A 21,573-nucleotide genomic window follows, 5' to 3' on the forward strand; every position below is an offset into this window, starting at 1 on the left:
TGGGCCCATTTTCAGGGCCCACCTCTGCCACTTTGCAGTATCTGGCATTGCCACATTTCACCAGCCCCCTGGAAGAGGCCACGTGTCGTCCGATGAGGGAGCACTGCGGCCGCCTCAGCAGCATTGGACAGCTCAAGTACACAAGAAGAGTACACAAACAAAATTATACAATCCTTCACAATCACGTAATTTTACAATTAAAATAAGAAAATGATATACTACCTCCTATTCTAATTATAAGATCCAATTGACTAATTTAAAGAGATTAAAAAAGCAAGTTAAATTAGTTATTTGTAATAAATAAGTGTTGTCATTTCTAAAATATCTTTGCTAATTAAATGTATTAGCTAGAACTATCATTATTAGAAAGACTATCTTGAAAAAAAAAATACATAAATTAAAAGACAAAATAGATTGGAGTCTTATAATTAAGACCAAACAAAAAATTAAACAGAGTCTTATATTAAGTACCGGAGGCAGTATATTACATCTGAAAAGATGCATATTATGGTAGAGTATGGGTTGGGTGGTGGGGGGGACCTGAAATGCCGAAACTGTCCTTGTAAGAAAGAGAGGGACAATTGCGTGAGGCCAAGGGAACATGAAAAAGGCAAAGAGAAAGAAAACAAAGTGGGGGGGCTGGAGGTAAAATTAAGAGGGTGGTGATTTTCTTGGTTGGAAAGAGAAAGATGATGTTGATGACGGGGGAAATTAATTATTAATTATTAAAGAGAGGGAGGTAAAAAAAAAAAACATAGGAATCCCAAATTCCCAAAACGAGAGAAAAGGTCAAAAGCCAATCTCATACACACCCCCCAAAATCTGCCACCCCCTATGGCCCCATGACATGATTTACCTTTTCCTTTTATTTTCTGTTGCAATTTAAATTTTCCTTTTTTTTAATTTATTAAATTATATTACCTGTTCCTTCTCTGTCTAGAAAGATGCGTTTGACTTTCTCTCTCTTTCTCAATAGAATTCCGCACAAAACCAAAGCCTAAATAAACCCGACTCATTCATTCAAGCCTCCCCTACTCCTCGGCTCCTCGCCACCTCTATTGCATGCTCTGCTGCCTTCTTCCTCTTCCTCTTCCTCTTCTTCACGCCAAGAACAATCTACTCATTACAGGCAAGCTAACACCAATCAAACCTTTTCATGGCAGTGGAAGCTCGCCACATGAGTCTCTTCCCTCCTCCGTTCCTCCCAAACAGGTGTGTGTATATATATATCGATACACACATACACAAACACTTCAGTGTCTATATATACACTGTAATCTCTTCTGGGTTTTTCCATTCTGAGTTTCTTGATTGTTCTCAACATTTGGTGATATTTATGAGTTATTGGTTCTTGTTGCAGTGATGTATGCAATGGCCAGATGGATTCGGCTCTTCCTCTTCCGCTTCCTCTGTCTTCTGCCATGGCTGATCCTTTCTTGCCGTTTTATAATCAATCATCAACTCTCTGTGATTTAGCCTCCGCCAAAACTTCCATCAACAAGGCTGACAGTGGCCTCACATGCCACGTCCCCGCCGCCGCCGCCGCACCGATCAGGAAGCGTCCAAGGGATCAGTTTATTGCCGCCGAATCCAATGCTCTTCCGATCCCTCACAAGATTAACAAATTGTCCTCTCAATCTTCTTCGTTTCTCGCCCAAGACATTCTCTGCCAACTCCAGAACCAGCAATCCGAGATCGACCACTTCATCTCGCAACATGTAAAAACCACCCTCTTCATCTTGCCTTTTTGTTATCACCTGTTTGAATTGGGATTTCGTGATTGACTGATTCATCTCTGTATTGATCTGAACCAGACGGAGAAAGTGAGGATGGAGTTACAAAAGCAGAGGGTGAGGCAATCGACGGCGCTAATATCGGGAATCCAAGAGGCAATGACGAAGAAGCTGAAGGAGAAAGACGACGAGATCCAGCGGATGGGGAAAGTGAATTGGATGCTTGAAGAAAGAGTGAAAAGCCTGTGTGTGGAGAATCAAATCTGGAGAGAACTGGCTCAGACCAACGAAGCCACAGCAAATTCCCTACGCAGCAATCTGGAACAAGTTCTTGCCCACGTCGCCGAGGACCGCCACGTCGCCGGCACCTACGAGGCTCAGGCAGACGATGCCGAGTCAAGTTGCGGGAGCAACGATGAGGACGAAGAAGAACGACGGTGGACGAACGCGGCGGCGGAGTCGTCGGCGGCGGGGGGAAGGATGTGTAAGAAGTGTGGGGTGAGAGAATCGATAGTGCTGTTGCTGCCATGTAGGCATCTGTGTCTGTGTACAGCGTGTGGGTCCACAGTTCGGAACTGTCCAGTATGCCATTCCAGCATGAACGCCAGTGTTCATGTTAATTTCTCTTAACACAGACTTCTCTTCTCTTTTAATTTTTGCTTTTATCTGTTCAAAGAACAGATTTAGAAAAATGTTAAACAAAAAAAAAATAGAACTTGAAAATTCTTTTATTGATACACACCTGCTCCTGCTCCCCTCCTCATTCTCATCTGGCTGATGTAGATATTTGGTTAATTAATTTTTACTCACATTACTTACAAGTATGGTACTTTCAATCGTGGGATCTTTTTTTGTTGGTTATGTCTCATCTTTTTTTGGGATTGGAATGGAATGCAACTATAATTTTCTTTAAAAAAAATTCATTATAATTCATGCATTTATTATACCTTTTGTCAGAGGTGATGATTCGTAGAAGGCTCCAATTATAAGACTGATTCATAAACCATAAATTAGTATAATTTAAAGTGATTTGAGGATATTCTGAGTTATAAAAAAAAAAATTATGGAGGGTAGATTAAAAAAAGAGAGGAATACATGAAAGCAAAATAAAAGACGGGTGGGGGAGGCGTATACTCTTCTGGTTTTAAATATAAGACTTCTTTTATAGTGTAAATTAGTATAATTTATACTATGAAAGGGGTCTTATATTTAGGATCGAACGATCTCTGATTGGATTATATATTCTTGTTCCCTACCTCTCCTTCCCATGCCCATCCTTCCTACATGTGCTTCATACGTTTTGTAGTGGCAGTAAAAATGCTTATCTACGTCACATACCAAAATATCAACACAAACAGTTGCTTATATCCATACTGGTTTTTCCAGAACAACGGATCTAAAAAGTCTCTTTTTTTCCCCCTAAAAAACAATTTTTCTGTATTTTTATATACAACCTGAACCTACATTTTAGTTGTTGTACATATATCCAGCACACCAATTGTACTGTGTACTATCAAAACCAACATTCTGAACTTATTAAACAGTACTGCTTAAATGTACTACAATAATCACTAACTATAACTAACATTACAAGAAACTACATAATGATAAATTTAATTCTTTAACTTACCATCTTAAAGCTTAAAGCTAACGTCCTAATTCCTTGAACAATAACCTAAAGCAACGTAAGGCTCTCAAGACCCACTTTGAGACAGCAACACTGCTAAACAAATTGTTTTGTGCCAAAGCATCAACATACATTGGTGGAGCAAATATTTTATTTCATTTTTAAATATAAGATCTAATTTGTAATGCAATTTATTTACATTACAAACTAAATTTTATATTAAAATTAGATTGATGGATTAGAAGGTTATATATGGATATATGAAAAGGAAAGGGGAGGTGATAAAGTGTGAAGATGGCATAATGGTTTGGTTGTTGCACAGCACCATTGCTTGAAACACTTCCCTCTTTCTCTTTTCTACTCTCCAATGTCCCAAGCAAAGTATACATTCAAATCCTTGATTTACTATCATGCTCTATTATTGTTAATTAACATCCAAGTTCATCTACTTAATCCCCATTCCCATCAACTTAGTTTTTTTCAAAAGAAAATAAAATTTAAGAAACTTTTTTCCTCAAAAACAAGCTACTACCTCCGGTCCTAATTATAAGAGCCAGTTGACTAATTTGAGAAGATTAAGGAAGTAAATTGAGTTAGTTATGTGTCCTAAATAGGTGTTGTCTTTCTGAAAATATCCTTGCTAATCAAGTGTATTGATTAAAACTATTATTGTTAGAAAAGCTACTTTGGAAAAAAATGTACTCCTCCGGTTCTTAATATAAGACCTATTTAACTAATTTGATTAGATTAAGAAAGTTAGGTAAATTAGTTAATTATAAGAAAAATGACACATTTTTCCTAAAACACCATAATTATCTTTATTAATACCCCATTTTCATCTTCTACTTGATTATAGTTGAGAGAGTATCTATAGGGGTAATTTAGAGAAAATTGATAAATATGAGAAATGGGTCTTATATTTAGGACCAAAACCAACTCAAGAATTGGGTCCTATATTAAGAACCGGAGGAGTATAATATGATAGACAAAGTGGATTGGGGTCTTATATTTAGGATCAAAATAAAAATCAAATAGAGTATTATATTAAGGACCGGAGGTAGTAATATGTAAATCCTGATTCAATTCATCAAATTATTCACTTCTCTAATAAATCCCAAGTTGACTACTATATGAATTTAAATATACAGCTCCGATGCTTTCGTTGATACTAAATCCTCGACAGCTCAATGCCACAAAATTCAGCCATGTTTAAGGAATCATATGTAGCTGTTCACCAATCACTGTATATGTTCATATTACAATTTAATAAGAATTCACCGAAATTCATGCCCCTCCAAATAATTAAGAATCTCCCTTTCATTTATATATATATATATATATATATATATATATATATAGGGGCTCCTATATTTAAGAGGCACAGTGATGTCTCTGTTAAATTAAGCAGGTCAAACATTAATTAATTAACCTAAAATAATATACAACATATATATATATATATATATCATCACCCATGCATCGTCCTTATAGCTTACCCCAGACTTTAATTTCAGCAAAAATTGTTAGTCTGTTTAATTTCTGTAAATCTTTGCCGCATTCTTATCCTTGACCTTTAAATTGGCATTACTTCCTTATTATCTATAATATTCATTTCTTTCTTGTGCCTTACTGTTTCAACCGTAAATCAGAGATCTGCTTCTTTATTTTAGCTCCATATAGCCTGGTCCTCCAGATTGACATAATGGAAGTGGTCTCACACACACACGCACAATAAGGGATATGCCTTTCATTTGTGATGTGTTTCTTTTCAATTTAATTAATGAGTGTGTGGGGGGAACTATTACTTAATGTGACTGCCTAATTCTGTTTACGCTGCAACTAATGAAATCGTCTGGGAATGCCAATTGCCCAACCCACTTAACTTGTAAGAGAATTAAAGAAACAAAATAAGAAGAATAGAATCGTTTTCGAAATGGATTGGAAGTCACCTCAGATACTGATGCCAATGCCACTATGTATATATTAATAGGGTTTCAGTTTGTCAAGAGATCCATGATTGCTGTCTATCATTGTGAGAGTGTTTCCCTTAAGATATAATGATAATATGGGTTCAGTGGCCCCACATTTTATGTGTTATTACCTTAGCAAACAATCTTTAATATGATATAGAGAGAAAAACTAGGAAGATACATAGTGCAGCAGAATGGGGAAAAAGAAAAGAAAAAAGAGAAGGCATGTGTAATAAGTGATGAGGGGGGTGTACTTGTGTTTCACAATAATGCTTTGCTTTTATTTTTCTTTAGGGAATTCAAAATAGCTTTTTTTTTTTTGTGTGCTAAAGTATAGGTATCCTCTTATTAGAAGTAATCCTATTCGAGACACTGTCAAGCATTAAATGTAGGCACTTCTTTCAGTGGGAATTTAAACTTTGATTCGCTATGTTGTGAGGGACTAACCTCTTCTGCTAGACCCAACCCTTGTTGGTAATTCAAAATAGCTTTTGATTCAAATTGGGTTGGAGTGCAGTAGCACCGGCAAGGTTTCATGTGAGCATAAATGGCCTTTTTCTTTTTGCAAAAGGGGAAAAAGACACTCTTTTTTTCTCACGTAAGTACTACCAACCAAACCATCCAATTCAATTCAATTCTCCCACTCTACTCCATCTCACATGCTCCCTTTTACTTTCTCTCTCTCTACTTTTTAATTTACCCCTAAACCACCCATCCAATGAGACTGACAAACAGATGAATTGAGACAAATTAGCCAAATAAAAGGGTAACTAAGAGAGATTACTTTTGAGTACACATTACACTGCAATTAATTATAAATTGATGACACCCACCATTACCAAATTGCCGCCCTCATGCCTCCCACTACTTTAAGGCTCTTTTCCCCTTGGAAACCCACCAAACAAAGTCACTGCCTCACGTACAACTCCCACACAACATTATAACTGGCCTAACTCACTTCAATGCTTCCCCCAAATAGTAGTATATGTATAGGAGCGAGATTACAAGTTATATTTGGTGTTAAATATAACATTTCAATTCACTTTGTATTACACACACACGGATAAAGTGCTTAAATATTTAGAAAGTGAATATGAAGAAACACTAGCACCTGAAATATTTTTTTTTGGCTCTTGTATGCCTTAGAATTTTTATTTCATTGCATTTTGCCTTGAATTATTATTCACTGTTAAGTTTGATTATTAAAAGTATTAGTCAAATTTAACGGCAGATAACAGTCATGATATTTTTGCTAAGAAGATAAACTTTCAAGGTATATAAAAGGAAAAAAAAAAACTTACAGGTTTATGTATACTTCCAGGATGTTTAAGCACCTTATCCTGCTCTCTCTCTCTCTCTATGTATATAACTATTCATCCAGATTGTACACATTAAAATATTTTCATTAAAAGGTAGTTTTAATACAAATAATTAAAGAGAATATGTTTAAGAAAATTAACACACATTTTTACAAATAATAAATTTAACTAATTATCTTAATCTGTACAAATTAGTTGTTTATCTAAGTCTTATTTTAAAAATAAGAAGGAGTAGTAGGCGTGTCTAAAATTATGATTTATTTTAAGTTATAATTTATTCATCGAACTCTATGTAATGCATAGAATTCATGTTTAATTTGCTATGGTAAGTATATGGTTGTTGCCCCGCGCTTCTGTGCATCCCAACTCATTTTGATTCATGCCTTCGTCCCCTCCCCCTACTTTTTGCACTCTTGAAGTTTATTAACCTGAGATGCTCCACACGCACACACACCAAAAAAAAAAAGAAAAAGAAACAAGAAGTTTATTAGCCAGGGATGACAGATATATGATATTACCTTTGTGTAATTTTTCAGGTTCAAGATTTTTTATTTTAACCTAAGTTGTTTACTGACTGTGACTTATTTTGTTTCCGAACAACCGAATACATTATGAACAAATTTTAATACTACATTCAGTCCTAATTATAAGAGCTAGTTGACTAATTTGAAAAGATTAAGAAAAGAAGTTAAGCTAGTTATTTGTAATAAATAGGTGGTCTTTTTTAAAATATCCTTACCAATCAAGTGTGTTAGTTAAAAATACAATTATTAGAAGTACTATCTTAAAAAAAATTGTATAAATTTAAGAGCCAAAATAAATTGAGGTCTTATATTTAGAACCAAAATAAAAAATAAACAAGATCTTATATTAAAAACTGGAAGTCGGATTTAATACATTAAGTTGAAGTGTCATGGTTTTAGTAATTTAGGCAATTTTAAATTTTTTTAAACAATTTTTTGGGTTTGCAAGAATCTAATGGGCCAGAGTTTTATTTTTGCTTTGGGCCTTTTTCCAGAGGACGCAATTGCTCTTTTGGACTTGGGCTCGTTTTTTAATTGGAGCTTAAAGTAGAAACACAAGAACATGAAAGATGGCAAATCAATCGAAGATTTTGATGTACCAAAAAGAAATTGAAGAAACATCAACAACAGCTTTAAACAACAATGAATTCTCGAAATAGCATGTCAGCATTAAATATTTCTTAAGTCTGAATTTTTACCCTTGTCCAAGATTAAATGTGCTAAAAATGACTCGATATTTAATAATTAAGTAAATAAATTACGCAAGAATTCCACGTCAACAATGACTATTTCATGCTGACCCAAAATCATGTTATCCAAAATAAGGTCAAAAGATGTTCCCCGAATACCATGTTTTCCAAAGCACACAATATTGATTAAACTGAATAGAATGCAGTTATTTGTTTGGGCAAAAATGGAAAAGAAACAGCTCATATCATAACACCTTCTAGCCTAGGCACCTAACAACTATCATTCTAACAACGAAATGCTCAGAAAATATCATACATCTCTTTCAAATGAGCAACAGAACTAACACAGGCAAATCACTGGATTTCACATTCAATTTTTTTTTCTTTCTTTTACTCTCCATAAAGAGAATTATCATGAATGGTCTTTGCCATGTAACATCCAAGGATAAACATTACAGTAACACAAACACAAGTAACATGAAAGAAATGTGAATCGCTATTTCTGATATAGAGCGAGAAACTCTATCCACCTTCGGGGTTGCTGGGCAAATTATTTTTTTCTCCACAGCAAGGTCTTTCTCAATTTGATCCTCCACATCGAGTTTCTCAATCTACTCCTGGCTCCCAAAACCAGCAGTGCAAGTGACTCGAACAATGAATGGCAGTGTTGAATCATACAGAACAATGTGCTATCTGTCACTGACTAAAGAAATCCATGTGCAGCCTCTATTAAGCCTAAAAGCATGTATTTAAGGTATTTCTAAGTGAAAATAATACCAAATAGGCAGTGAACAATCACACTTCATCATTACTAATCCAAGCCACTCATACGATTGAGACGTTATCAAAGTGGGGAGGACTAGTTTAGGATTTATGTTGTCTTGGAAAAGTGAGAAGACCACATTGAGATGACCTCTTCTAGGGAGGACCATTTTTGGACTAAATCTATTTGGCAGTCTAAGATGGTGGTGATGTTTTACTGAATATAGTCTTCATAGTAGTTGTCACTTATCACAGAGACAAATCGCTCGAGCCACGGAAGCTGATGTAGATCCTTCATGGCGTCACCATAGGAGTCTGTACAACGGGGAGGGGATTGGCAAGGATGATGGTCACTCAGACTGAAACCCCCGGCAAGGAATCGTTGTATAAGTGCAAGCTGTGAACGTTCTTGGTCTGAGTATGCATCCATGATCATGGGGAGAGAATTAAAAGTCTCCCATGCCCATTGTTCTGATTCTTGAAGAGAGTGAGTCACTGAGTCTTCAGAGTTGTTTTCATCCCAAAACACACACTGACACGTCTGTTGGCCATCCCTGTATTCCGCTCCACAGGAATAGCAGAACTCATGACCACACCTGAAATGAAGACAACAGAGAATTAATTTTAAAAATAAAATAAAAGGTTGCAGAACAGGCGAAGAAAAATACACCATTAAAGTTCTGAATTACAGGCCATCTTAAATTTCACAAAAGCATATGTTACAGTGCAAAGTAGAAGGAGCATTTTTCATTAGACTACCCATTTCTTCACGATCAAGTTACTCCCATAATTCTTGCTTCTCAGACAAATTTTTATTTGGCTACCCATTTCTCCACGATTAAGTTACTCCCATAATTCCTGCTTCTCAGACAAATAGGACTTACATCTTATCAACTATATCACAGCAGATCATCTTCTAGCTGTGCCTTTGCATTGAAACTTGAAAGATTTTCATTCCTCTCAGACCATTTTTGATAACCATACTTCCCAATGTTTTTCCTCCATTAAATAATTAACTAAAAGTGAAAAGGAATACCATAAAGAAGGACCATGAATTTTTAATCCATGTTATTAAATTCATAAAAAGGGAATGTCCATCTAATTCAAGATCTACCTCAGAATGGAACACAAGTCTGGTCCAATTTTCGAAGTTTACAAAAGCATCCCATATTCTTTTAAGATACTACAACAATTTACAGGGAACAAATATTTTAGAAGTCCCAGACTTCCCAAAAATCTTGTCACTGTCTAAGAGATAGTCATGCATAAAATGCTTTGGTTAAACATCAAGACAATTTAAAAAGGCCAGAAAGATCACCCAGGTTCAACATATTAAAAGACCACCACCACCAAGTACCTATCCAGATATTATGACTCAGCTTAACATCCTACTAAAGACCTACTTTCTAGACCCTTGTGTACAATCAGGATAACTTTGTGACAGAAAGCCATAACTGTATCGCCATCCAGAAACATCCCGCTCATATATCGTGATATCTTGAGCTTTTTTGTTGAGTTAGAAAAACATCAAACATCAAACCAAACAGATATTTGATTCACACATATCCTTTACTACCATCCCTTCTTTGCAACAAACTCAGGAGACAGTGTAACTGACACAAGCAAGCAGCAGAGGATTCACAGAACAGACTGAACATTAAAAGACTGCAGGGGAAGGAACAAATTGAAAGCAGACACATGCTTCACACATCCAATAAATAAGCTACTAAATGAAATTTCTACTTTCTATAGAACCAGAAAGCAGTTGAATATCTTACCAGCATGTCATGTGATAGCAACCATGAGTAAGTTCAATCATCCGACGACACTGCTGACAACGCTTCCATCGTTTATTTTGAGCTAGGCGATGCAAGGTAATGTCAGAAGCATCTCTTTCCTCCTCCGGTAAATTCTGGTACTCTTCACAGCTCATAGAAGAATGCCAAGGAACCTCGCAGTCCACACAGATAAACCTCTCACAAACAGGACACTCAACACAAGAATTGTCTGATTGGCTAGATGAACTTGCCCTAGCTGATAAACATTCACGAGGGTCAAGGAGAACGGAACAATTTGGAAATGGGCAGTAAATTCTATCTGACACATTTGCTTCTGCAAGGGCTTTCTCCAAAGATTCAAAAGAGGTCAATGGAAGAAAAGACCTGCATTCTGCAGTAGAGACGTAATATTTGCATCTTGGTTGAGGGCATCTTATAGGTACTTGACAAGACTGTACCTTTCCATCAATATAAGCTCTCAAACAATGCGAACAAAACTTGTGCGAACATTTCATGGCGATCATTATTGCCAATGGCTTGTCCTCACAACAAATAGAACAGCTTTCAAGCACTTTCCCACCATCTATAGGAAGAGAGACAAGGCCAATAGCTACTTTAGCTAATTGCAGCGGTTTCTCAAGATCAATGCTGGGAACAAGATTAAGGACAAATGATTCAAAATTATTAGCATGCTCCAGAGCCCTCTCTCTCAGTGCTTTCAAAAGTGGCATTTCAAGATTCTTCTCAAATGTTATCTGCCAAGATTGTTTTTGCCATAAAAAAGCAGTTAAAAAACAGACACAAATACAAACATCAGATGAAGCATTAAAGACCAGTGGCAAACATCAGAGAAGCTTTAATCTCAGTGTTGATAAACCCGATCTTGAAAAGCAGTTATAATACAGGTTTACACAGTCAGCTGAGCTCAACCTTCTCTGTAAAAGTACTCCCATTGTGCTCAAGGAGGCTGATATATGCATGATAATTAAGCAAAGCCAACCCTTATTATTGAAAGCGAATGATATATGGGCTGCAGGCATATACAACCTAAAATCTCTCTACATGGTGCATACTGACGAAGCAAAAACCGGGGGGGGGGGGGGGGAAGCGAGCAAAAAAAAAACAGCGTGGATACTCAAAAGTAGACATGGCATGCTACAGAAATTAAGAAAATACAAAATGGTGCTTTTTGCACATCCCAGAGGGTTGGGATAAATAAGTAAAGTGCTTTTCACAAATTTTTATCCACAAGGGTGGATGAGAAGTATATATAAAGAACTCTAAAAACCCGCCTCACATGGTGGAAAACCAATACAAGAAAGTATTTCAAAAGGCATGCCTAAAGACTACAAAAAATTTTAGCGCAAACGAATTTTGACACCCCATATTCACTATATTCACCTGGATCTTCATCAATTTATATAAAATGTGGAAATGTCGATTCTATATTTGGAATTTCTAACCTGATCGTACAATAACTCAGAATCTGTAAAAGCGTAAACCCGGTGGATGTTATTCTGCATAGCTTCCAGCAAGCCATCGATGAGAGCCAAGTATTCAGCTAATAGCTTTTCTGCATAAAAATCGAGTTTTTTCTGCACCTGGATAGGTGGAAGACCAGATGGTCTTTCCATGACCACTCCAATTCCAGAATACCCCGAAGTGGAATTTTCAACACCAGCTATAGACAAGCCCTTGAAGAACATTTTTACTGAAGATTCATCACAGTCCTCCTTCGATTTTTCTACCACCGGCTGCTCAGATTCTTTCCATAATTCTTCTTCTTCTTCACAACAACAACTGCAAAATTCATCTTCTTCCTCTTCCCTTCCGATATTGACAGAGGCTCCACCTCCTAAACCCGCCTGATCCTCCATTATTCCCCCCAATAAAATTACCAGGATCCTCAAACTACAAGACTTTAAGCAGTAATTATAACAGAATCTTAGCAGAATACATCCACGAATGGATCTTAAGAAAGACGATTAGGTCATCAATATCAGAAAATGTTCAGTCAACCCTCGGAGACCCACCAGGGAATTTGTTCAAACACGGAACCTGCACTGACAAAATTCGTCGAAAAATTAAAGAAATTTCGCGGAAGAAATAAAATCCAAAATTGACAATCAAATTTTACACAATGCAATTCTAATCCCATCTTCCTACCTAAAATCGAATTGTTTACCCAAAAAGGGCAAGAGAAAGAGGGGACTCTGAAACCCAAAACACGAATTTTTGGAAGAGGAAACTAACAAAAATCAGCCCCACAAACGTCATTAACTTCATAGAATACGAGACATAACTAGAGAATTAAAATACTTGGGGGGGGGGGGGAGTAGGGTACCAAATGAAAGAACCGAATATCTGGTGGGAAATTGGATTGGAAGTGAATCTTAATATTCCCGGAAGCTCTGAACACTGCAAAGGAATAAAACCCTAATCGATAGACAACAAATCTGCCTATTCCCTTCCTTTCTTAGAAAATTTAGTCATTTTTGTGCGGATCTTAGAAAATTAAGCCTAAGATACTGCCAAAGGAAAATAATGAAAAAGATTAACGTCGCGTTTGGTGGCGTGAAAATGGTTGGGAATGAGTGAAGTAATCAAGCAGAATAATTCTGGTCCCAAAAAAAAAAAAGCAGAATCAATAAATTAGTAAATAAAGTTTTTTGAAAAATGTTGTTCTAGTATTCCTCTGCTTTTCTAATAGAAATTATTGAAAAATATTTTTTAAAAAATCAAGACACACATTTGAATAAAAAATTAATTTTTTAACTTTTATATATTAATTATTTTATTCTTATATTAAGACGGAGTATTACGTTATTGTTATAAATAATCTTTTTTATTAAAATAAGTGTCATATGATTACAAGAAGTTGAAAAATGATCTGGCCGAATTGGCATCCCATTATTATTTTTTAATACAATCCCATTATCTATTTTAGATGCTTATGAATTAATTTTTTTTTTTTGCCAAGCTTATAAATTAAAAATAAAGATCTATATGTAATAAAGAGAGCCAATGATTGCCTTTCAAAAGATCAGCCGGAAAAAACAATGCGTAAGATAGAGGAAATAGGTGCAGCTGTTCACATGGGTGTCCATGGTAGCTGAGACCGTTTGACGAACTTAGGACTCACATTTTCCTAACTTCTATCGAATAAAATATAATACTCTTCAGTCATAAATATAAGATTTTTTTAGTGTAATTTATACTATAAAAAAATTTATATTTAGAATCGGAGGAATATTAACTATTACATCATTAATTTATACATTACCGAGAGGAAGATGGGGTTGATTTGAAAAGAAATAAGGTATTTAAATATATGAGAAGTACTTATGAGGGAGCATCTTGAAAGTTTTTTTTTACGCTTATATGTTCTAAAAATTTTATTTTGTAACATTGCTGTCCTAATTGTTATTCATTGTTAAGTTTAACATTTAAAAGACACTAATCAAATATATAATTTAATAATCAAACTTAATAGCGGATAACAGTCATAGTATTTTCGCTATGAAAACAACTTTCAAATACTTTCAAAACAAAAAATATAAAACAAAAAAAAATTATAATATCGAGTGCTCTTTTATAAATAGTTTTAGAATATTTAAGCATCTTGTCTCAAAAAAAAAAAAATCACCAGTGACCTGGGAAGTTTGGCTTGGCTCACCTTATCGAAATTTCCTTTAATTTATACACCATAATTGGAATATTAAACGAAAAGGGTAAAAAGAACCATGTTCACTCACAACAAACAACTTATTTTCTAGACACACTTACCACGATAGAGAAAATTATGTGTCTGTTTATGGCATGCTGTATAAATTGCGCGAGATTGAGAAAGAGAGGGATATAATATTCGGAAGCTTCCAATTCTCTTTTTTTTTTTAATTGTTAAAAAAACTCGTAGTTGTAAAATTTATATCCAAAAATACCTAAAATCTAGGTTCCTAAACGACATAACTCTCATCGACCATATGCAAATGTATTCTGTTTTCCATAAAATTAAAAATAAATTTCAAGTGCTTTTGAACAATAAATTTTACAACAAAACCGCAATTTTTTCTTCTTGTTTTTTTATTATACATTCTTTACTTTTACGCAAGCTTTAGGAGCCCCCCCCCCCCCAAAAAAAAAAGAAGCTCTACAAATTGACCCAATGTGGGAGTGTGGGTTTTTTCTAAAATTATTTTGAATTTTTTTTTACTTTTTTTTTTTTTTGCTAAAAAAGTTTTTTATGCTGTGCTCATCATTTTATCTGTAATAATGAATATTGACCTTTAATTTCTTGCCAAAAAAAAAAAGCGCACCTTTTGCTTATTCTGTACTCCATTGAAAACGCATTCCTGCCTCTCCATTGAAAACAATTCCGATGCCACTGAGTGGAAGCTGGAAAATCATTGGTAGCATTCTTCTCCAGGCAAGCCCTGCAAACCCCGATGCTAACAGTTTTGGTTAATTATATTTCACACCACCCTTTTTCATATTGGGCCAACATCTGCTGGCCCAATGTTTTCTTGACAAAGTGTAGGCCCAAATTCTTTTTTTCCCCCCAAACAGACCAATGCTTCACTTGTATTATGAAAAAAAAAACCAGTTGAAAAGGGCAAATGGATAAATCAGCTTACGTATATTTTATGTAAAGCAAACTTTGGTTTAGAGGTTTGAGCTGAGTTTAATAAAATTTAGGAAGAATTATAATTAGGTCCCAAGAAAAGGATTTAATTACCTTAAAATCAATTGACAAATGAAGAGTAAGCAAGCAGTGACAAATTTCAGAGCAGGGAATGACAATAAGTTTAGATTGATCACTTGTTATTAAGACATTTTAATAATTAAATTTATTTTTTTAGAACATCTTAGTAATTCTCCTTAAAATTTAATGATACATGAACTAAACAGAATTGCTTAATGCTACTAATTTGAACATTATAAATTTAAACTACAATATAAATGTGGAAGCCAAGATAAATACAGACTTCTGCTGAAAAGCTTCAAAATATTGCATCGACAATTTCCCACAAACATATTTAAAATCTGAAAAGTGCCAGACATAACTCTGGTTGTCCTTCGTCTGTTCATATGATAATTGTTTTTATTTTATTTTGTTTTATTAACAATTAAGGACTATGTTTCAGCGCTGGGATTATTTTCTGTCAAGAATGAAGAACTAATCCAAAGGCCAGTACTCCTTCGATAACCCTTTATTTCAAGGAACGTCAGGAATAAACTTAACTGAAGAGGCTTTTAAAATAATGGGAAAACCATTTTACAGGTACCTATAGTTTCACTCAATTTTTAATTTGATACCTTTACTTTTTTTTCTTTTTTGAAAATCCTTCAACTTTACACGGTTAACACCGTTAGCTCCTATATTTGAAAACTACACTCAAGGACCAACGAAAAAATAGACGGCGTTAAAATACAAAAGGGAGGGAAAAATTGAGACCCACAAATGCGCACGATCAGTTCTGAAACAAGGTCATCTTCTCTCTTAGTTGAGCATTGTAGGCAAGCACACTATCAAAGACGCATGGTCGCTATTCCATTGCAAGGAGTTCGATCAGTCCAAAACATTTTTCTGGCGAAGGGAGAAGATGAATAGCTGTGGCTAATGGATAAGAAAATTTATTGTGTAGAAGTCGATTCAATCCAAGCAAAACGAAGAAGCCCTCTTCGAAATCGAATCCATCAAAGCAAATCGAATTCCTCCACAAACAAGTCGCCTTCCCCCTATTGCGTTCACTTCTGATGAAGATCTCTAATTTTAACACCATCTATTTTTCCGTTGGCCCTTCAGCGTGGTTCTCAAAATATAGGGGCTAACGGTGTTAACCGTGTAAAGTTGAAGGATTTTCAAAAAAGAAAAAAAAGTAGAAGTACCAAATTAAAAATTGAGTGAAAGTATATGTACCTGTAAAATAGTTTTCTCTAAAATAATTTTTAAATATCTCAAAATTATAATTTCTTTTTTGCCCCAAAAACTCCTCTCTCTTTTTTTTCAATTTTTTTTTGGGTGAAAAACCGGGTCGAAAATGACAATAGCAGTGATCTGGCAGGCAAGGAGAGAGTGGGATGAGAACAACCCCCTCCCCTTGTAGGACTGTGACTTCATAACTACGATTGCGGCTCTTGCTTGTGGTCCCATCTCCACAGTCATTCCATGACCCACCGCCCTCTCTCTCTCCCTAAAGTAATTGAATGGAGGAGAAAGGATTTTGATTTCAACATCCGAATGGATTTAGATTTACATTTACGATACTACTTCCCCATCCTAAAAGCAGGGCCTTTTAGAAGAAATTCTTAATCTGTGTAGGATTTTCTATACTCTTGAGCATAGGCAAAGATGAAATAATTGTCTCGTTTTCAGAAAAAGTTAATGCCTCAATCACCTTTTTTTTAAAATTCCTATGAAATGATTAGAAGTGACTTATAATATGAATTGAACAAGCATAATATACTTCCTTCTATTTTATAAGAATCACTTTATAGTTTAATACTCCTCTGGTCTTTAATATAGGACCCAATTTTTAAATTGGTTTTGGTCCTAAATATAGGACCCATTTCTCATATTTATTAATTTTCTCTAAATACCCCTATAGATACTCCCTTAACCATAATCAAATAGAAGAAGGAGATGGGGTATATTAAGAAAGATGATTGTGGTATTTAGAAAAAATGTGTTACTTTTCTTATAATTAACTAACTTACCTAACTTCCTTAATCTAATCAAATTAGTTAAATGGGTCTTATATTAAGGACGGAGGAGTACTATCTCTATTTCTAATTATAAGAGTAGTTGACTGATTTGAGGAGATTAATGTTAGAAATAAAATAGTTATTTGCAATAAATAAGTATTATCTTTTCTAAAATATTCTTGCTAATGAAGTGTATTGGTCAGAACTACCATTGTTAGAGGGACTATCTTAAAATAAAAAATACATAAATATAAGAAACAAAGTGGATTAAGATCTTATATTTAAGATTAAAATTAAAATCAAATAAAATTTTATATTAAAAACCGGAGTTAGTATGTTTCATTAAAGATTTAAAGTCCTACTAGGGAGCAAGAAGAATTCGGTAAGGGGGGAATAAAAAGGGCAAGTGGCAAGAAGAAGATGCATGGGTAAAGCAAGACCCCACTTCAATAAAAGCAAACACTGTTACAACTCAATTGTACCTTCCTTCTGCTGCTTATAGTTATATCGATTCTCTCCTGCCCTCATACAATCATGGAAATTTACCTTAAATTGTACTCTTCCTTACTCTCTTTTTGCCCAACTACTCTTTTCCAACTCCTTAATTCATTGCTCAGACCCTAACGAAACCCCACAACTTTTGGGGAGGAAACCTTTCTGCCTTCAAATATAATATATATAATATATATATTAAATATATATGTACAAAACTTTTCTTCAAACAACTTCTGACAGCCATTTCTTTTAGACATTTAAATTTAAATTCATATAAATAATTCTGCTCACCGGTTTTAAATTCTCCAGTATGTGTGCGCGCGCCCCTGAGCCACCAGAGAAACAAACTCATGTGAAAAGTCACGAGTCAAGTGAGTGAAGCGCGTCAGTAGAAATCTGAAGTTCAAAGTATATATAAATTTTATATTATGTTTATGCCAATGAAATGAAAAGTTAATTATGAAAATACACACCTTAATATTAACCTCTGAAAGCCCAAATGCCTGCGAAGCTGCAGTCATTTCTTGGCAAAAAGCAACGTGAAGAAGACGATTTGTGGTGTGTGCGTGCATATGTGGATAAAGAAGAAGAAGAAGATGATGGTGTCAAAGAAGGTGCTTAGTTACTAACATTATTGGAGAGACACAAGAATGTTGTTAAATACTGAAACTAAAGCCTGGCTCTGAGTACCAGAAAACAAATGCAGAGACAGCAGTCAGAAGCAGGCCCCACTTACCCAGATAACCATCTCTCCAGTCCCCAGAAAAAATAAATGGACAAGATTACATACCTAAGTAGGTCCCACATGTCTGGACCCAATCTCACCCGTCTATTGTACCTCCAGGTGACATCCAAGAACTTGCTCCAAAATGCACGAAAATCCAAAGCCATCCAACAAACTCCGGCGGTTGGTGGGAGAAATTCAGATGGCAAGTGCTTAGCTAATCTCTTTTCTATATAATATAATAACATATTTACAAAGGGGGAAAATGGGAAAACAGAATTATTACAAAAGTGAAACATTGATTTCAACATGCATACAAAATATTTGATTTATTTTTCCGCACCAAAGAAAAAGGACTCAGCAAGAAGAAAAGATGCACTAGTTCCTCAACCTCCCAAGTCATACGACCCCCTTCCAAAAGGGAATACAAGGGAAGAATAAATATAAACAAAAGAACAAAAAAAAAAATCCTTTCTACCTTTTTCTTTTTCTTTGCTAATCTACTCTACATTTTGAAGTTGCAGAGACATAGTACATGTCAACAAGATAAGTGACTGGTGCCATAGCTCACAGCTTGAAGACTTGCATCAGACATATTAGTGATCCATTTCATTGGACCACTTGATTCTCCAGCTATATTATAGGCATAAGAAGGCCATCTTAGATCAGTTTTACACATACCACTGCTAGACGCACCCATTCTAATATCTTCTGTGTTCTTTCCAGCACAATCAGGCTTGAAAATGTGAGAAACTGTTCCCCACAAAGATATCAGCCCTTGAGCAAACTTCATAGTCAATTGCAGACTGAATCAGATACGGATACTTGCTGTAAATTCCATCAACCCCAAGTTTCTTCTTCTCATAAGGAAGAAATCCTTCTCCCCAACCTTCCAGTAGGGATGAATCGTTAAGAAGCTTATCAGCCACTGCAAGATAAACAACAACTGGAGTCTCGAGGTCCGCAGTGTTCCTGAGATTCCCAACTCTGTCCATAATCTCTATCTTGCTACTGCAGATTTGATTCGTGTTTAATCTTTGCTCTACTTTTTTACAGTGAATCATCCAATCTATCTCTATCCTCATGTGGACAGCTATATATGGCAGAGGCTTTAACAAAGAGCTATCAGTTTCACCTCTCACTTCTTTTCCAATTGTTTTGATCTTCGACACAACCCTATCTGCCTCCTTTGCAATCTCATCTACCCAAACCAAGCACTCAAAAACACTTGCATAATCCTTCACTGGCCAATGATCATGCCACAGGAAAGGGTTTTTTCCCACAATTCGAATTACCTCGTGTTGATCAAACGGGTCTCTGCTATATTGTATCAATTGATCCATGTCCCTCTCCAATGTCCACTTCCTTCCACTTCCCTTTTGCATTTCAAGCACTTGGGTTTGGTTTAGAAGATCAGAGTAGCGACCCAACCTTACAAACCCACTACAGAGTGAATTAAACTTCTCAAATTGGAAAACCTTGTCAAAGGAAATGGGTTGTAGAAGGTCAATTTCTTTGTAAAACAAGGAGGCGCTAAGGCTAGGCATCAATAGAGTTCGATTGAGCATTCTGGCAGTAAGACAAGCCCTTGCAAATGCTATCTTCTGGTTGTTTAATCCCCATACAATCTGAGGGACCTCCAAAAACTTATCTTGCCTGATCCCAGATGCAGAACTCGATGACAAAGAAAGGGTAGGGATATAAACAAGATCAGTCCATTCAATCCCACCGAAGGCAGGGGCTGGAGGAAGCAAAAGAGCTCTAAGAATCAAAACAGCAACCGCCAGGAACATACATTTGCAAGTTATTGACTTAAAAGTGGTGCCGAAGAAGTTTGACAGCTTGCAATTAGAAAACACCTCCATCTAAAGATGTTTTGAGCTCCTAAAATCACTTACAAAGGATCAACATCAGTGGAGAGATCCAATGGGCTCACGTAGCCAGTGTCCAAATTGAAAGCAGAGTCTCCCATTTTGCAAGAAAATCTGCATGACCTGCATCAAAGAGAGAAGCACCATCAATTTCAGCTGAAATTACCAAAAGTTTCCATTCTAAAATCACATATGATGTCTCGATGCTATCATGTTTTTTCCACTGCGTTTGATAAAGTGAAAACTCAGGGGGAAAGAAAAATGAAGGATCCTTCACCAATTCAGAATCCAATGCAATTCAGAATACGCCAAAAATTGGCACCCATGTGATTCTTGGTAATTATAGCATGTCTATCATAGATATGAGCCCAAAAGCATAAGGAGATAGGGAAAAACAGCAGATATTATCCCAAGAAGAACGCAGAGCAAGTCAGTAAAAACAAAAAACATTTAATTAAAAAGTGCTTAGTGGTAAACCAGACTTGCTAATCAATCCGTTAACCTTCGAAAATTTGGAAACACGGAGAAAATGAAAACCCCTTCATGCAGTGTCTCCAAGATATTCAAATCTGAATAGAGATTCTGACGAAATAATTCGAATTGAAAAACCTGAGAGACAAAACCCAGAAAGCAAATGGGAGAAGAATAATCAGTGTATAAGAAGGAATCCAGGAAAGCCAAAATCCCCGCCAAAGCAAAATCCAATAGCAGCCCCACCTGGCAAATCCCTCACAGTCTAAAACCAAGGCGGGTGGGTATTTGAGAAAAAGGGGAAGAAAACAGAGATAAGAGGGAGAAGCACGCAAAAAAGGACGATGGGTTAGGAAACAAAAGCGACGAAAATGAGAAAGGAAATAATCCGGTGCGGATGATCGTTGAGAATCCAAAAAAAACTGGGGGGCCCAAAGGAGTGGGGAATCACAATCATGTGCGCAGAGAGAGAGAGAGAGAGATGAACGAAACGAGAAAGAGGCAGAAGGACAAAGAAAGGGATATCCGAGGCAGCAGAGGCATGCACTGTCCAACAACTAAAGGTGGGGCCAGAGATGGTTGGGTACAACCCAGCAACCTCAGCTTCGATAAACGTTTTTTTTCAACAAAAAAAAAAATGGCCAACTTTTTAAAATACTGACCGAAAATTTTTTTAAAAAATATTCTTCATATTATTTTATTGTCCTGTGACAACTCAAGTTTTATTTTTTAAGTCAACTAGTTTTGGTCATTGACCATATCACATAAAGCGCGTGAAGCGTTTAATTATCAATAACGTTGTAAGCCGTATTTAATTTTGCATTATAAACTATTGAGATAATGGTTTTGCTATTTAACATTGACCACACTATTATACCACCTTCGGTCCTTAGTATAAGAGTCAG

General features: G+C 35.7%; 3 protein-coding genes across 5 annotated transcripts; 1 reads left to right on the forward strand and 2 right to left on the reverse strand.

Moving 5' to 3' along the window:
* Positions 1–1,000: 1,000 nt before the first annotated feature.
* LOC114718218 (BOI-related E3 ubiquitin-protein ligase 1) lies at positions 1,001–2,548 on the forward strand. The gene is made up of 3 exons (XM_028903476.1): positions 1,001–1,212; positions 1,361–1,718; positions 1,815–2,548. The coding sequence occupies exons 1-3, from the start codon at positions 1,157–1,159 to the stop codon at positions 2,361–2,363; spliced, it is 963 nt and encodes a 320-aa protein (XP_028759309.1). The 5' UTR covers positions 1,001–1,156; the 3' UTR covers positions 2,364–2,548.
* Positions 2,549–8,170: 5,622 nt separating this feature from the next.
* LOC114718221 (uncharacterized) lies at positions 8,171–12,831 on the reverse strand. 3 transcript variants are annotated; one of them, XM_028903483.1, is made up of 4 exons: positions 12,747–12,831; positions 11,866–12,460; positions 10,403–11,157; positions 8,171–9,220 (listed from the first exon to the last, which is right to left on the reverse strand). In XM_028903483.1, exons 2-4 carry the CDS (start codon positions 12,277–12,279, stop codon positions 8,839–8,841), a joined length of 1,551 nt encoding a protein of 516 aa, XP_028759316.1. In that variant the 5' UTR covers positions 12,280–12,460; positions 12,747–12,831; the 3' UTR covers positions 8,171–8,838. The 3 variants fall into 3 exon arrangements, with proteins under 3 accessions (XP_028759316.1, XP_028759315.1, XP_028759318.1); XM_028903482.1 differs by lacking the exon at positions 12,747–12,831 and adding an exon at positions 12,569–12,714; XM_028903485.1 differs by lacking the exon at positions 12,747–12,831 and adding an exon at positions 12,569–12,714 and having other exon boundaries at positions 11,866–12,465.
* A 5,774-nt stretch (positions 12,832–18,605) lies between these two features.
* LOC114718222 (O-fucosyltransferase 23) lies at positions 18,606–21,071 on the reverse strand. Its single transcript, XM_028903486.1, is given in 4 exon segments — positions 18,606–19,031; positions 19,034–19,075; positions 19,078–20,311; positions 20,700–21,071. Coding segments are annotated over 3 exon segments (1,323 nt in total). The 5' UTR covers positions 20,192–20,311; positions 20,700–21,071; the 3' UTR covers positions 18,606–18,864.
* Positions 21,072–21,573: the final 502 nt, after the last annotated feature.

The sequence above is a fragment of the Neltuma alba genome, unplaced genomic scaffold (genome assembly GCF_004799145.2).
Source record: "Neltuma alba isolate B1F8T4 unplaced genomic scaffold, ASM479914v2 tig00011820_pilon, whole genome shotgun sequence".
NCBI lineage: Eukaryota > Viridiplantae > Streptophyta > Magnoliopsida > Fabales > Fabaceae > Neltuma > Neltuma alba.

Excerpts from the sequence above, each read along its gene's own strand:
- LOC114718218 (XM_028903476.1), top strand. The coding sequence starts at position 1,157 with ATGGCAGTGGAAGCTCGCCACATGAGTCTCTTCCCTCCTCCGTTCCTC. Across the intron at positions 1,213-1,360 it reads CCTCCGTTCCTCCCAAACAG|TGATGTATGCAATGGCCAGA; the intron begins GTGTGTGTATAT and ends TTCTTGTTGCAG. Across the intron at positions 1,719-1,814 it reads ACCACTTCATCTCGCAACAT|ACGGAGAAAGTGAGGATGGA; the intron begins GTAAAAACCACC and ends GATCTGAACCAG.
- LOC114718221 (XM_028903483.1), bottom strand. The coding sequence starts at position 12,279 with ATGGAGGATCAGGCGGGTTTAGGAGGTGGAGCCTCTGTCAATATCGGA. Across the intron at positions 11,158-11,865 it reads CTGAGTTATTGTACGATCAG|ATAACATTTGAGAAGAATCT; the intron begins GTTAGAAATTCC and ends CAATCTTGGCAG. Across the intron at positions 9,221-10,402 it reads TGCTATCACATGACATGCTG|GTGTGGTCATGAGTTCTGCT; the intron begins GTAAGATATTCA and ends TCTTCATTTCAG.